The sequence below is a fragment of the Carassius carassius genome, chromosome 45, assembly GCF_963082965.1.
Source record: "Carassius carassius chromosome 45, fCarCar2.1, whole genome shotgun sequence".
Taxonomy (NCBI): domain Eukaryota; kingdom Metazoa; phylum Chordata; class Actinopteri; order Cypriniformes; family Cyprinidae; genus Carassius; species Carassius carassius.
Window position 1 is genome coordinate 17,701,485 of NC_081799.1, and position 16,547 is coordinate 17,718,031.

General features: G+C 38.2%; 1 protein-coding gene across 8 annotated transcripts in view; it reads right to left on the bottom strand.

Annotated features, from left to right (window-relative positions):
- cux1a (cut-like homeobox 1a) overlaps positions 1-16,547 on the bottom strand; it is a 131,965-nt gene that overhangs the window by 63,631 nt on the left and 51,787 nt on the right. For all 8 annotated transcript variants that reach the window (XM_059539519.1, XM_059539525.1, XM_059539524.1 and 5 more), the window contains exon 3: positions 10,304-10,351. In XM_059539519.1, the coding sequence (XP_059395502.1) occupies positions 10,304-10,351 (48 nt within the window). The remainder of the gene's footprint in view (positions 1-10,303; positions 10,352-16,547) is intronic.

A 16,547-nucleotide genomic window follows, 5' to 3' on the forward strand; every position in this document is an offset into this window, starting at 1 on the left:
TTACCGGCAAACCGAACCAAGTAATCCCGTGTGCTCCACTCATTCCTATCCCGGTGGTTGGAGAACAATTCGAGCATGTCATTGTTGATTGTGTCGGTCCATTACCTAAATCTAAGACTGGTAATCAATTTTTATTGACAGTGATGTGTACTGCGACCCGGTTTCCTGAGGCGATTCCCTTGAGAAAGATTACGGCACCTGTCGTAACTAGAGCACTTGTTAAATTTTTTTCTACGTTTGGTTTACCAAAAATTGTGCAGACAGATCAAGGCACTAACTTTTTGTCAAAACTTTTTACTCAAGTGTTGTCCAGTTTAAATGTGTCACATAGGATCGCCAGTGCCTATCACGCTGAAAGCCAGGGGGCACTCGAACGTTTCCACCAAATGTTAAAGTCAATGCTTCGAAAATACTGTATGCAAACAGGTAAAGAGTGGGATGAAGGTGTACCATTACTTTTATTTGCGATTAGGGAAGCAGTTCAGGAAAGTCTCGGATTCAGTCCTGCTGAATTAGTATTCGGTCACACTGTTAGAGGTCCTTTGAAAATGCTCAAAGAGAACCTGCTGTCTGTTGAGTCTAGCCCGAAAATGAACGTGCTGGATTATGTGAGTAAATTCCGTGAGCGTTTGCATCAAGCTTGTTCTGTGGCCAGAGAGTCACTTGAAGTGGCACAGGGAAAAATGAAACATTACTACGATCGTAAATCTGTACAGCGTACCTTTAATGAGGGCGATTCGGTGTTGGTTCTGCTACCTATGATAGGGTCTGCTTTATCAGCATGATTTTCTGGACCATACGAGGTCGTTAGAAAACTTAGTACTACCGATTACGTGATCAGAACTCCAGATAGGAGAAGGAAGACTCGTGTGTGTCACTTGAATATGTTAAAGCCTTTTCACAAAAGAGAAGCTGTCCAGAATGTTTCACCTATAGAGATCACTGTTCCAGCGTCATCTCCTGTGTCATCTCCTGTGCTCGCTTGTGCTGCTGCTGAGATCATCGATCCAGAGGATGATGGAATAGTTTTACGTCATACTCATCAACAATGTGCTCGACTCCAGAATTCTGAGGTATTATCTGATCTTCCATCTCATGTATCTCATCTATCGGAACGACAAGGATGTGATATTATGCAGTTGATTAACAGTTTCCCTGCTTTGTTTAATGATGTACCTTCTCGCACTACAGTTCTGGAGCACGACATCAATGTGGGTGATGCTGCTCCGATTAAACAGCACGCGTACCGTGTAAATGCGGCGAAACGAGATGTAATGCGAAGTGAGGTGGAGTATCTATTAGAGCATAGTCTCGCTCAGTTCTGTAAGAGTCCCTGGAGTTCGCCATGCTTATTAGTGCCGAAGAGTGATGGTACCGCGCGATTCTGCACTGACTATCGGAAAATAGGACTGTTCCCGATTGTTACCCTTTGCCGCGCATGGAAGATTGCGTCGACAATCTCGGTTCAGCGCGTTATGTCAGTAAGTTAGACCTGTTAAAAGGTTACTGGCAAGTTCCTCTTACAAGTCGCGCTTCTGACATTTCAGCCTTTGTCACCCCTGATAGTTTTCTCCAATACTCCGTAATGGCTTTCGGCATGCGTAATGCACCGGCCACCTTTCAGTGACTCATTAATCTTGTGTTGTCTGGAGTACCTAAGTGCAATGCGTACTTAGATGATTTAGTAGTTAATTCGACCGACTGGGAAGAACACGTTTCGTCATTGCACAGTTTTTGAGCGTCTTGAGAAAGCTTCACTGACTTTAAATTTAGCCAAATGCGAGTTTGGACAGGCCACTATCACGTATCTTGGGAAGGAAGTTGGTCAAGGTGAAGTGCGCCCTTTAGAAGCTAAGGTTACGGCTATAGCCGAGTTCCCTGTTCCAACCACCCGACGAGAGCTCCGTCGATTCTTAGGGATGGCTGGCTATTATCGTGGCTTTTGCCAGAATTTTTCAACTGTTGCACATCCGTTGACTTCGCTTCTTAGTCCATCCCGTAGGTTACGATGGTCAGAAGATTGTCAGTATGCTTTTAGTACGATCAAGGATCTTCTGTGTAATGCACCTGTTTTAGCCGCACCGAAATTTGACTCTGCTTTTAAACTCGACGTAGATGCGAGTTCTGTTGGCGCTGGAGCCGTTTTGATTCAGACCGGTGAGGATGAGATCGATCACCCGGTCTGTTATTTTTAGCGGAAATTTAACAAACATCAGTTAAATTATTCGACGATCGAAAAAGAAGCATTAGCACTGTTAATGGCTCTCCAGTATTTCGATGTATATGTCGGCTCGAGTAATTTTCCTGTTACTGTGTTCACTGATCACAACCCGTTAGTATTTCTGTCGCGCATGTATAATCAGAATCAGCACTTGATGCGCTGGTCTCTGATTGTACAGGGTTATAATTTAGTGATTAAGCATAAGAAGGGTGTCGAGAATGTGATCGCTGACGCACTATCAAGGGTTGCCTATTGTGGTATTTGAGCGTAAGTATTTAAACAACTATATGTTTATTTGAGCCCATATAGTTGATTCTTAAGGGGGGAGGTGTTACGTTCCACGTGGGTTTTGTTTTCATTTAGTCTAGAGACTAGCGACACGCTAGTGTGCTTTGCACGTGTGAATGATTGGTGCTCATTATCTTCTCTCTGTGTTTTTAGTCTTCACTCTGCTGTGATTGGCCTAGCAGTATGTCACTCATCATTCCCTCATTAGGGGCGGCGTCTGGGAACCAATCAGAGTTTGCCAGATGACTTCAAAAGAACGACCTGTTCATTCATGCTCGCTCTCTCTCTCGCAGCGTTTTGAGCGCTCTGTATGTGGCTCTGTTCACCTTCACCATTCTGATCACGACTCGCTTGTTTTTTTTATTTTAAACTAAGAACTATGTGAAATCCTGTACTCGATAAGTTAGTGAGATATGTATGTGTCGCTCTGTTCATCTGTTCTTTGGAACTTGACTTGTTTACTTTTGAGATAGCAAAACTGAGAACTGTGTGTTCAAGTTCAACACCACGAGGTTGCCTATAAGCTGCTCTTTTGGTAAGAGAATGTCAGGTTAGTATGCCGCGGTATACATAACGCCCGTAGTGGTAACTTGTTAGACACACTAGGTTAGGAGTGAGCGCCACTCCCTGTATGTTTTGTTATTTAGCTAGTTTATTTAAGTGCCCGCATGCACTGAAGATCTCGGTTTTCTTTTCTCATTTTTCTTTGTTTAGGTTTAGGATTAGCATAAGGATTGTTTTGTTATACTCTGTTCGTTTCTTTGGCGCCACTTTATGTTCTCTTACTCACAATTTATTTTAAACTGTTTTCTACTCTTGAGGCTGTACATAGCGCACTACATTTAACATTCACGAACTGGATCTAGTGGCTTCGGCTTTTTGAAATAAATTCCAGTTTTAATTCATCAAATCGAGTGTGTCATGTGTTTATTCCATCCTACTCAGACATCAGCAGTGGTTTCAAAATAAGTGTTGCGAAATACCTTCTAGACATTAAAAGTTCGTAACAGTCACGTAAGAAAGTCAATAAAATGTAGTTTCTAGGTTTTAATTAAAAGTTTTACGAAGATGCGAGCGGTTTTTAAAAGATGGGAACTTGTAATTATGGTAATTTTGACATGACGTGATCCTCCAGGGTTCTTCAAAATACTACAGCACAGTGACTTGAATAGCTCCTGCAAATGTCAATCTTTCTGAGCTTCACCAAAACGGCAGTACCCCACACCCAAAAACAATGTGGTCTGAATCAACAGAATTGCTTTTATCCATTAAGAAAATGTTGAACTCCTGTGCTGTTTACATGTTCACAAGTGTTGTGTGTTTGGTCTTCCAGCAGCGGAACATCAAATAAAAGCTGTAAATCTGCAGCCCTGAGACTGCCGGCCTTGATGGATGGAACAGGGCATTTGCCACTGTAAATATCCAACATGTAACAGACTTTTCACTCCTATGGGAAAGAAATTAAACATTTTCAGATGTTTCTTGCCGGAAAACATCTGGATCGGCCCAGGCGGGGCCAAGTTCTGCAGTCCTCTTGCAGATGGAGCAATTAAACTTGCCTCTCTTTCTCTCTCTCGGCACGGGTCCACGTCTACCCCTGAAATCTAGCAGGAACCAATGTCAATTTTTTAACTCTCAGAGCTTTGAACCAGACAGAGCACAGCCAGGAGGTTAAGAGACTGTAAGGGCTGCCTAGAAGCGGCGTGTGTTACTTTGCGGATACCGTCACAGCTCAGCATAGATTATCTACTCTTCTCTTACTCTGCTCCCAGCTCAATCTGATGGCCAGGGCATCTGGCATTATCATGCTGTGGGACATACACACAAAGTCATGCAAACAGTCTCACAGACATCATTCCCTTCAAATATACAAAACATACACCTGTCATGCACGAAAAGCTGTCACAAAAGTTACACTATCTTTTCTTTTTGTAAAGAAATGATTCATTTTATTCAGCAAAGATGCATTAAATTAATCAAAAGTGACAGTATAGAAAAATTGATCATTTTGAGCATTTTTAGTTTCCAATAAAAATATTAAGCAATGCAACTGTTTTCAATATTGAATAAGAAATGTGTCTTGGGCAGCAAATCAGCATATTAGAATGATTTCTGAAAATCATGTCATAATAAAGACTGTAGCTAACGGCTGATGAAAATTTAGCTTTGCCATCACAGGAATAAATTACATTTTAAAATATATTCAAATAGAAAAGTCACTTAAAATTTTCATAATGTTTCACAAGGTGTAATGTATTATTGATCAAATGCAGCCTTGTTAAGCATAAGATACTTTTTTGAAAAACATAAAAAAAAAACTTCTGAACTTCTTTTTTCTTTACTGCACACATCTATACAGACACAACCTAATCTAAGAAACATTAAATAAAAAGTGTGATAACTAGCCCCAGTTTCCCCTACATTACATTTTACACTAAACACACATGTACACACAAACACAGTCAGTTCCTCCCCTTTGAACCGTACAACACACATCTGGTGGCATCAAAAGCATGCCAGTTTAAACAGCATTATTCCCTGACGGTCCAGCCGGAACAGGGATTGAGAAGGGTTGGGGAAGCACTTATAAATAGCTCTTGCTTCTGTGGGGGAGCACAGACTTGGCACTGCTGAGAGCAGAGTCAGAAAACTCCATCAGTTCTTCATGACCTGCATCGCCCTCCAAACAGACGACCAGCCTTCAAACATATTTGACCCTCAAGTTTATTTTACTTCTGTTTTAGTTTCATTTTGTCTCTTTTGTTAGACTTAGAATGGCAGGAAATTATTAAGGAGGGAAAGGATTGGCGCTCGCTGTAGATTCAAACCTAAATCATCCACGTGAACCAAGGCTAAATGTGCCAGAAAAACATGCATCCAAAAAGAGACTGCTAGGTGATTTCCTACATAAACAGATTCACAACCTACATGCCTGCATATATAGACAGTTTAATGATCTCAGATTCATCCACCATTGGATCCAAACTCATTAATCTGAGCTGCCACTAACCTTCTCTCTTCTCAGCACTTGGCCACATTGAGCCTCTGCAGACTCCGGCCCGCTAAAATTAGTGCACAATTACGTCAAATCAATACTGACTTCCAAATTTGTCGAACTTCCACGGCACTCCGTAAACGGCTGCTAGAGTGATTAGCTCTCTTCACAGAGATCTTTGCTGGCGGGTCAACTTACTCTCTTTCTCTCTCAGTCTCACACTCTTTCTTTCAGAATGTTGAATTTTCCACGGTGTAATGATGATTATTTATTATCATAATGAAGCTTGAGATAAGAAGCTAAATGCAGGCTTTTTTCTTGCACTTAAAAAGGCACAATAACATTGAACAGCATATACGCTCTTAGGAGGCCACATAGTTTGAGTAGTTTTCACATAACATGCCGAAACAGGCATAAGCAGTCTAGGCATAAAAAACATAATACAACAAAATTGAATGAATAAAACAGAAATAAGCAATGCTACACCACTTTTTTTAATTTGTTCATGTCTTATCTCAAATAGGGCACTAAGTAAGCCAGGACCACAACAAAGTAAAAAAAAAAAAAAAAAAAACGCACTACAACAAAACACCGAAACAAAACAAAACAAACAACACAGCACAAAACAAAACAAACAACAGCACAACACAAAACAAAAAACAACACCGCACAAAACAAAAAGCAAAACAAAACAAACAACACAGCACAAAACAAAACAAACAACAGCACAACACAAAACAAAAAGCAAAATATTTTTATTTTTATCTACTTTGGTAATGTCTTATCTCGCCTAGGGTCTAGTATCCTAGTATCCTTACCAAAAAAGAAAAGAAAAAATTTAAGAGGCTACTATACAGTATATCAAGTCTTCTTAAACATCTGTAACATGTGGCTTTGCCTCTGGGGCAGAAGTATAAATGAGCAAATACTCTTTACAATTAAGTACAGTGACCCCCCTCACCATCCAGCTCTGATTTACACACACATGCATGTGCAACCCCAAACAGGGCCCCAGCCGCGTGCTATGTACAGCTCCCTATTGTACTTTCATTTCCTGACAGGAAAAGAGGAGGCTCTCACTCTCTCGAATGAAAAAATGACATGTGGCAAGGACTTTGCACTGACCCACAAGATCAGCGTCAGTCTGACTCAAACGTGCTATTTTAACAAACCCACCGTTACAAGAAAACGGAAGATAGAAATTAAACTGAAAAAAAGCATTCACTCGTTGCAAACGGCTGTATTCATTGGTCTGTCTGCCATTATGAATTATATATGTGCTCTATCTTTTTTGTTTAAAATTGGTGCTGCAAAATTGAAGTCTCTTCTTCTATTTTAAGATTTAATGGACGGTCAGACTGACAAGACAAAACACAAGCGATCCCATCCCTCCCGCTATCGTCAAATAGCTGACGTCGGAGAAACATGCCCGAAAAATAGTACATTTTTGGTTTTGTCAAGGTCAGGCACTGTCTATAAGGAAAATATTTCACAACGAAAAATAATAGACGCTGTTGGAGTGGTGGGATGGGGATTTATTTTTAACCGAGCAGTGATTTGAAGTGGGGCGACTACCCCTGTTAATGACAGGCTAGTCCTCGAGAACACAGCTCCGAAACCACAATGAGCTATAATGGAGCAGTTAGCCAGTGGTACTGGCTCGTGAGAGGAGAACAGGGAGGCACTACTCACAGCGCTCACTTCATCAAAGTTACATACAGCACAGAAGAGCCGTGTCTTGCTGCGCTTTGAGGCCCTTCGACTGCCTCTTAACGCAAGGTGCTGCTGAAGGCCGTCAAACGCTGCATTACATATACTGAAATGTACTTTAACAGAGAGTGGAAGTGTTTTTGAGGTCAAAGGAAAGGAAAATTGACACGCACTTCTCACTTTCCTTCTCCTTTATTATTTTTGGATGCTTTATTAGACAGAAGAGTGAAAGGGGAGCAGAAAATTATTGAGGGAAAGAGAGATTGCCTGTGCTGCTTCCACACATTTCCACAAACACACACACAAACACACACACAAAAAAAATAGCCAAGAAATATCTTTTTCTAATTTAGATTAATTAAAAACTGCCTGGAACCAGGCCAAAAATTCTAGATCTGAGAATACATTTAAATATTACTTAATAAAAAATTTAATAATGCCAATAAAGAGGTACAGATATGTGCTACCATAAAGTACAAGCATATTACTCTTGGTTGTATCCCCTATAAAAGAGGCTCTGGAGCTAGCCGGTTCAATATAAAAAGAGGCTAAGAGTTAGTCTAAACCCGAATTTGGAAGAATTTGGCAGTTAATAACCTTACAAACCTCAAACTGAAAGGCCTATTGTTTAAAAGCACAGCTGTTTTCAAAGTTGATGAATATCTTTTCAGATAATTTAATACTATTAGCAAAGAAGTGCTAAAAACAGTTAATAGTTCTCATACTTGGTAACTAAAAAATTGTGAAACACTTAGCGAGATATTTAATGCGGCCTAATCAAACCTAAACAAATTGGGTTTGATATCATGCAACAGTACAAATAATTGACTGAATTACCAAGGAACATTAGGTGTAGCTCTTTTAGCAAAACACAGGCTGCATCAGACTAAAATAGACCTTAATTAACCTAAAGAATTTTTTAAGAAGGTAGGGCTCTAAACGAAACTCAATATCCTTTTATTATGATGAGATTTCAAGTCTGTACTGCAGAGGGCATTTGAATATCTGCATGCTGTCATATTGTATGGCAATGCATATTACTTAAGAAAACAGCCCCATGTTACAGTTCTCAATTACATCAGCAATGGACATGTCAAAGGAAACACGGATTCATTCCCTGATAACAACTGGTGAACTCTTATTTTATATCATTTTTAAACAATTATCAAATGACCTGACAAATTTAATATCGGAGGACTTTTAAAACAAACATCTCAATGCTAAATTCTGCCACTAATTCACAGCAAACAATTTTTACTCTTAAGTGTCCAATGATATGACAGATGAATTTTCTGTAACCTACCAGCTGAGAACCAGTGATCTATTTAAAAAACAAATAAGTGTAAAAATGACTGTAGTCATTCTACATGATATCGTTAATGATTTCCACAGCATCCTTTTAAAAGGAAAACTTGTTTACAACTTAAGGTTAACCTAAAAAAAATAATTTAAAAAATAATAATAAAATCTCTGTCTTTGAAATGTTAAACTCGGAAGTCCATCATTCTGGCTCGGCCCAGAACAAACAGACTTACCTGGCACCATGGAGCGAAAGCATCATTAAGATTTCGCTCTCATCCGAGGAACGGAAATAAAAGAGCGGGACAGCAAACAGCGAGAACGTATCAAAACTGTCTGATCTGATTAGATGCTGACAAAATATGGAGGCTTTGTACAACACAGGCAGACCTCAAGTAACAAGAAAAACAATCTGTCACGTAATAAGCATTGTTGTGAAATCAAGTGGGCTTTTTAGCTAGTTGAGACTATAATCAGATCAGAGAGGGCCATCTTACACCAGATCTGTGTGTGTGTCCAGTTAAGCAAACAGGCTTTTTCCACCTATTTCTTACAAGGAAAGTTGTGAGATTAATTGGTGTGAGCATGATAGAGTCATATTGGCTGTGTAAAGCCATGCTGAGAAGGTAGTTTAATAGTAGTGCTCTCTGGCCGCTGACTGAGCAGCTTTGTCACACTGCATTGATTAAACAACTGAATCCACCACTGATTTTCTCCTCCCTACATAGATTCATCACCCAACTCATTGTATTTCACCTGTATTAGTACCAAAACAGACTAAAAGCCAAAAGTATGTTGACACAGGGTCATAAAATCAAGCATACAGCCATGTAATTTTTTTGATCTTCATTGATCTTTTCAGTTCTACTGATCATGTATTTTTACTATAAGCGTAAAAGTTTAATGGATCACAATAAATTTATAATAAAAATGCTATGCACTGATTATGGAGTTTATTAGAATGACTTAATATCACATGAAATAACTAAAAAAGAAAAGGGACACATTTATTGTTATTGTGTGAATTTTTGCTGGTAAAATCCAGTCATTTCAATAGGAATACATGCAATTAAGAATTTAGCAGATAGGCAAAATAATTCCCCACATGGATTTTGCTGCAGGTTCTTGTGTCATTTAATATCAAATAGTCACATGAGGTCAAATAAAATATTTTTGATAATACATATTAATTCAAAAAAATAAAATTATAGGGCAAAATAAAATACAAATAAAATTTCCCTTTGATATTCCAATATTCTACCATACAACAGTCTAATGCAAACCAGTTATACAGTAAGAGTGTCTTCATCATGTTCTGAAAATGAATTATTAATTGTACAAAAACTCGAAGCAAATTATTGATTTTAAAATACAGGGTCAGGTCCATGTATTGTTTTCTGGCTTCATATGGTTTTCTAAAAATAAATAAATAAAATAAATAAATAAAAATTAGATAAATTCTAAAACGTTCTAAAACCATCACCAGATGGAACTGCAAAAATCCTACCTGTTTCCAAACAGGTTTCCCTGAACACTCCCGCCATTTGCAATTAGTTGGTCACACAAATAGTCCCACCCCTAAACTCACATCACTGGTTCAGCCAATGCTGCTGTTGTTGGGCAGATTTAGGTGCTCAAACAAACAGAAAAATGTTTTCATAGCACCTCAGAGCCACAAAGTTTAGACTTTTCAAGGGAAACAACACACAAATAGCTGTTCTGGGGAAAAAGTAAGTATCTAAAAATCACACACATTGCCACAGTTTAAGACATTTAGGAAGGTGACTCACCTCAGCTTGGAAGCCCTTAAGCAATGGAGCTATCTGTTTACGCAAATCCTGAAAGACAAAAAAACAAAAACAAAGTTGAACTTATTATTTCACTATATTAGATTCTGAGGCGTGTTTGAAATGAATAGACGGCAGATTTATTTTCCTTGTAGCATGCGTGGAACTCAGGATTATTGAGAGCAGAAAATACCAGGCATCTGATCACAGATGGAGAAAAATAACTAGGGAAAAAAAATACACAAAATGTATTCAAATGGATATCTTAATTTATCAAATGTCCCAGGGCTGATTTTGTTCTCTTCAAAAGAGGAAAAAACACACAGCCAATGCACGCACATGTGCAAGCACATGCACAAATGCTCTCTAACACAAAAGAGTATCACCTCGTGCTGCTTCTGACTATGGGCAAAGGACAGTGTCTGCTTTAAGGAGTGTGTATGTATGCATCTCTCTCTCACTCTCTCCTGATATGCCCTCGTTTTTTCCCTTGCACAAGTTCTCCATGACGCAGTCCCCTTTACTACAAAAACTGCTCATGCAAAAACAGCGAGAACAAAAAGCAAAGTGCAGAGAGCCACATGCACATGTTCACTACAGCCGTACGGTTGATGCGAAAAATGACATCATTAGTTCTCAAGAAAGATTTACAACTGTAATCTGTTACTACATCATCTTGTCATAAAGTTACAGATGAATGAGTTGCTCTGAGTGATATGAAATTTTCATTTAAAAAGAATCATAAAGAGAAACAAAAAAAAATCTCCTTGTGGAAAACAAACCGTGTCTGTTTCGAGTTTGGATGGCAGCGCACCTCCCTCCTCTTGCGGGCCCTTACAGTCGAGAAATTTTGATGCCGTGGTATTAAAGTATATCAGATTAAGATGAACATCAATGCCTCTTTCATTTGAACATAGGGTGGGTGTTTCAACATGAAATGACATTACACACGGCTGTGAATAAATCTCCGGGCCGGACAAAAAGCCCTCACATTAAGAGTCAGTATAGGAATGCCTACCACGCACAAACACATTACTGAGCACTGGGGCCAAATAAAACGGCGCCCTGAGTACTGTAATCGCCAGGACGCAGGCCATTACGCCACTGCAGCATAAAGATATACACATCATTACCAAAGCCGCTTGCATTTCATTAGCAGTGTAGGAGTCACCACAGCCAATATATTTTATAAAATAGGCAAGACAGTATTGGATTTTACAGGAAAAGTTGCAAAAAAGAATCCACCTCCTCAGTCCATCCACTCCAAACTTTCTTTACGGTTTCGTCAAGTGTTGAGTAATGATCAGAATATCAGAAAAAGATGAATAGTCTGAAAATAAAATTAATATACATTTATACTAATACACTTTGTATACACCTGACTAAATTTAGGTCTGTACGATTTAAAAAATATATTAATCTAAAGATAGCTGCTTAAATGTCTCAAAATTTGTTTTGTAAGCAAATATAAATTCTAAACTAAATTTCTTTATAATATTAACCCCTTCATTGAAGAATTATATTATATTTACATATATATACACACACACACACACACACACACACACACAGTGTTGGGTAAGTTACTTTCAAAAAGTAATTAATTACTATTACATCATCAACATTGTATATAAATTACTTTACGAATTACTCGGTCTAAAAAAATTGTAATTTAGTAACTCAATAAGTAACTTAATTATTCAAATCGTTAATTAGGCTACATCTTAAAAACCTTAAAACCTTAAGGCATAGACAACAGAAATGAAACTCTTTATTTGTTCAATTTGAGTCAAACATAATATATCAGCCTTTTAGCTTTAAAACGAATGTAATACTTAAACAGTGAAGGTAAATTCTGGCTAAATTAAAATTCCAACCAAAAAAAAAATAACATTTCCAACTAAACATTTTATGCATCAGTTAGAACACAAGGTGTGAAAACAACAACAACAAAAAAATGTAAGATAATAGTCTAAATTAAATGCGTGTTATTTAATAGTTTTGATGGCTTTACCTTTATTCTAAAATAATACATGCACAAAATTAAATATAAAATTAATGTGTCCTAACATTTGACTGGTATGGTTTTCATTAAAACATTATGCAAATTGAGTGAATATTATGTAAATGTTATCCAAATAAGCAAATTTACAAAGTTGTGTACACACCATTCACTGTAATTCTCCTGTACAAAATGAGTGACCATCAACAGTATAAATACTAAATCTTTCCCTGTCAATAAATACAATCCAAGTACACAAAAACGTTAACCACCAGTGTTGCGCATTGTATACATGCAAGTTGTCTGCCAGATTGAACACAATGAGCAGGTAACACAATGACAAGCCAAGACTGTCCCGAACAGCTGACGTCTGCATGTCTCACTCATGTTTGCAGAGAAAGAGCGCTAGCAGAGAGCAGACAGAAGTGATGCAGGGTAGCTTTGACCCCACTGCTCTCTTCATCTTCCCAGAGCGAGCAGCTGGGCCTCCGTTCCCGCTCTCCCGCCCGCACTGGCTACTGTACAGATGACATTTATGTAAGTGCCGCACCAGAGGGGCCCACGTGACCAGGAGGAAACATCTCTCAACATCTGGTTTCAACATAATACTCGAGGCCTGGCCAAAAGAGAGTTCCCCTGCCCGCTTTGAGCAGTACTCTCATACTCCATCTTACTCTGCAGATGCAATCTGCCCACATTCGTATGTAAAAACAGCAGTGCATAAAAGTACATTTATGTTGTTAGCAAATGGATAAAAAGCTTGCAATAAAAGTAAATCTCCAGGAACCGGGCCCAGTTCGAGCATGTGCAAGTCGTTGTTAAATCCAGAGGGGTCTGAAGACGGAAACGCAATCTGTTGGAATACTGCGGCACGGAAAGAGACGGTGAGGTCAAAACGTGACTTGACGGTAGCTTAACAGCTGAACGAGCAAAACCCATGCAGGCAAAATGCACATCATGGATGATTGACAGGGGAAATTTTAGTGACTATCAAGCTATGAATTATCAAATATTTGGTCATTGTGAGATGATCAGCATCAGCTGATATCATGCACAATTTCTGATCTGGAATGATTTTAGTCATTTGAGTAAATATTGATACATCCTAATTGCTACAATTACACTGATTACAGTGTCATAAGATAATACAGAGTCAGAAATTAACTTAAGAGGAAATATTTGCCGCTTGAACTGATTTTAAGGGGCATTTTAACCTCTCTCAGCACACAGTTTCAATCAAAAGCCACTTTATATTAGTTTTATATTTAACACTATATCTGATATCTGGCAACTAAAAGTCAATAATTTAAACAGAATATATGAAATATCAACCAATTTAAATAAGCACTTATTAAAATAAATGTAACAAATAAATAAATAAATTATATTAAATATATTCTATAAATAAAATACATTTAAATAAAAAAATTCTGGTTAACTTCTCATCATGATTAGCATTATAGATGAAGTATTTCTAGCAATAATATCAATATCAGTCATTAGAGAGAAAAAAAAAAAGAAGAAAAAAAAATTTGTTCATTACTAAATCTACCTACAACACAGAAAAACAGACTTTTATATTTTGTGCAATAGCGTTTAGGGCTTTTTTAGAATGATGACATCCTCTAGGGGGCTTTGTGTGAGACACTGCAGTCAATCAGCAGAAACACATTTCCTGTTGTTTCCTGTGTCCCCACATCCAGAGCCACCTACAGTCCCTGAAAGCCGTCCCCTCGTCTAGCACGCTGCATCTTTAAACCCGGCAGTTTGGCAGATTACACAGCTGCATGGGCCAGCCTGGTAAATTATTTACCATCAACGCGAGCCTTTCCCTCCTCCTACTCGCTCCATTATATAGCGCATCACATGCCAACTGGTCCTGGCACGCTGGCATCTGGCACTAGGGTGGCATTGCCTTAGTGGAGCCGAGCCAGGCCTGTTTTAAGCTGCTGGTATCTGCCGTAATACCATCTAAGCTTGGGAGGTACGGTGATCAACAGATCGGTTTAATCGTATCTGATTGACCGAGAGAATATACATGGGGCGGATTGTGGAAAATGATGGACACCAATAGTTTTTTCCCAAAATCCTTCTTATGTATATTCTTTCTTGACAGATTAGTCACATAATGAATTTGAATTGATTTGAAGCTGAGACTATTTTAGTTTCTCAGTGTGAACAATGAAAGAAAGAATTTATAAACGTTAAAATGAGTTAAAATAAAGCTGAGAATACATCATTTTGGGTATTAAAAACATGATTCTCCAACATATTTAAAAAATAAACTTGCTTTGTAATGTCATAAATAACATGCACTCAAATTTGTCTGGATTTCTACTGTATTTTTGTGCGGCAGATTCTTAAATCCAGCACTTTCAGTAAGATTGAAGCTTCAGTATTAGATTTCATACAGCAGTAATGAAATAATGAAATAACGTTCAGCTCAGTGAATCTAGTTTTATGTTTTGGATTCTCCTGGAAAATGGCTACCGGCCTGCTCTGCGAGTCGTAAATCTCACTAAATCCAGCACTGGAAATGGTGGAAACAGGAAAGAACATGGTATTGTCTGTCCACTGGATGTCTACTCTTTTTTCTTTCGCTGCCTTCTGGATGTAGAATCTCCATTCAACAAAGTCCAGGAGCATCACCCCACTCGTTATTCAAAACTACATGGACACACACACACAAACACACACACACACACTCATGCATAGAGAGCAGAGAGCAGCCATGATGGATGACAGCAGAGTTACACTGATAAGAGAAAGGCCGTTGTGCCTCCATTATAGAGGAACACACACACTTCCAACCATTCTACAGGAAACAGAACTGTGGCATTTTACTGAAGGTGGCTGACACCAAAGTGCACCATCAGCTTTTGTGCAAGAATCTGTAAAATCAGAAGTTTTCCAGGTTCTTCGTGTAATAAGGAAAAAGAAAGGTATTAGCATACTTAGCCTCAGTGACTTAAACAAACCTATAAGAATCCACGATTATTATTTAGTGCATCTGTGCTTACCTATTGCTCCCAATCGTGTGTGTGTGTGGGTGTGTGTGTGTATGTGTGTTTGCATTTGTGTGTGCAGCTGTGCACGCATATATGTGCGTGGGCGTGTCAGTGTCCCCTATGTTCTGTGCTCCCACACCCTTAAGGTCACAGTCAATTAAAGCAGACATAGAACAGACCCCCATCACATTTAGACCAATTTCAGCTCCACCTTAAAACTTACACGCTCTCTTAACCACACATAAACACGAGAGGGAACCGTGTGCTGCGTAACCATATAAATATGTTGTTACAGTACGATAAAACAAGAAATAGAGAGAAAATCAAGTATGTATGTGGTCGGGGTGGAGGGCCCCCGTTGGTCCCCACGAGATGAATGCCCCCAGACGCTGGTCTGGTAATGAGGTCACGAAACTGTCAGACAGACCCCCAAACAAAGACACTGTGATCTAGGACCGGCCGGCCTCTCAGACACATACTCTCTTGATGGAGGCTATCAATCACACACACACACACACACACACACATACCCTTTAATAATACACACCACAAACATCACAAATACTTTGAAAATCTTACTTTAAACAAAGCAGAAATTGGCTTAAACAATAGATTTAAAAATAATAATATAATAATATAATATTAGTTATTATTATTTAAGAATTAATATTTTGAATATCTATATTTTCAGTCTGTTCTTGTCATACTATATACTATATTTTTTCATTCCGTTCTTTTGTTTAACATTTACATTTATATATTTTTATTTATTTCAGTTTTATTCAATTTTAGTACTTAAAACTTCTTTCAATTATTTGCCAAGGTCATTAAAAGTTGTATCTTATATTTATATTTTATTTCAACTTAATCTTAAACTACCAAAAACTATTTTAATAGCTTGTTTTAGTTAAATGACAACAATGATATAATATATGACATTTATACAAAATGTATTATACATTGTACATCTAAAATAACTTTTTTTTTAAATGAACCTGTACAAGTAAAGACATTTGAAATCATTTATAATATATATATATACACCGGAATATACTTTTATTACCTGTTTCATCTCAAACATCACAGAATATTTTTCAAAAAGTGTCCCAGAAAACCTGCTTTATTCGACACATGGTGAGCTCGGGCCACTGTAGGATAGGAAAGGGTTAATGCAAAGAAAGCTGGGAAAAAAGAACTTTTCTTTAGCAATTAGTTCTGATGAGCAGGTTTGTTAGGC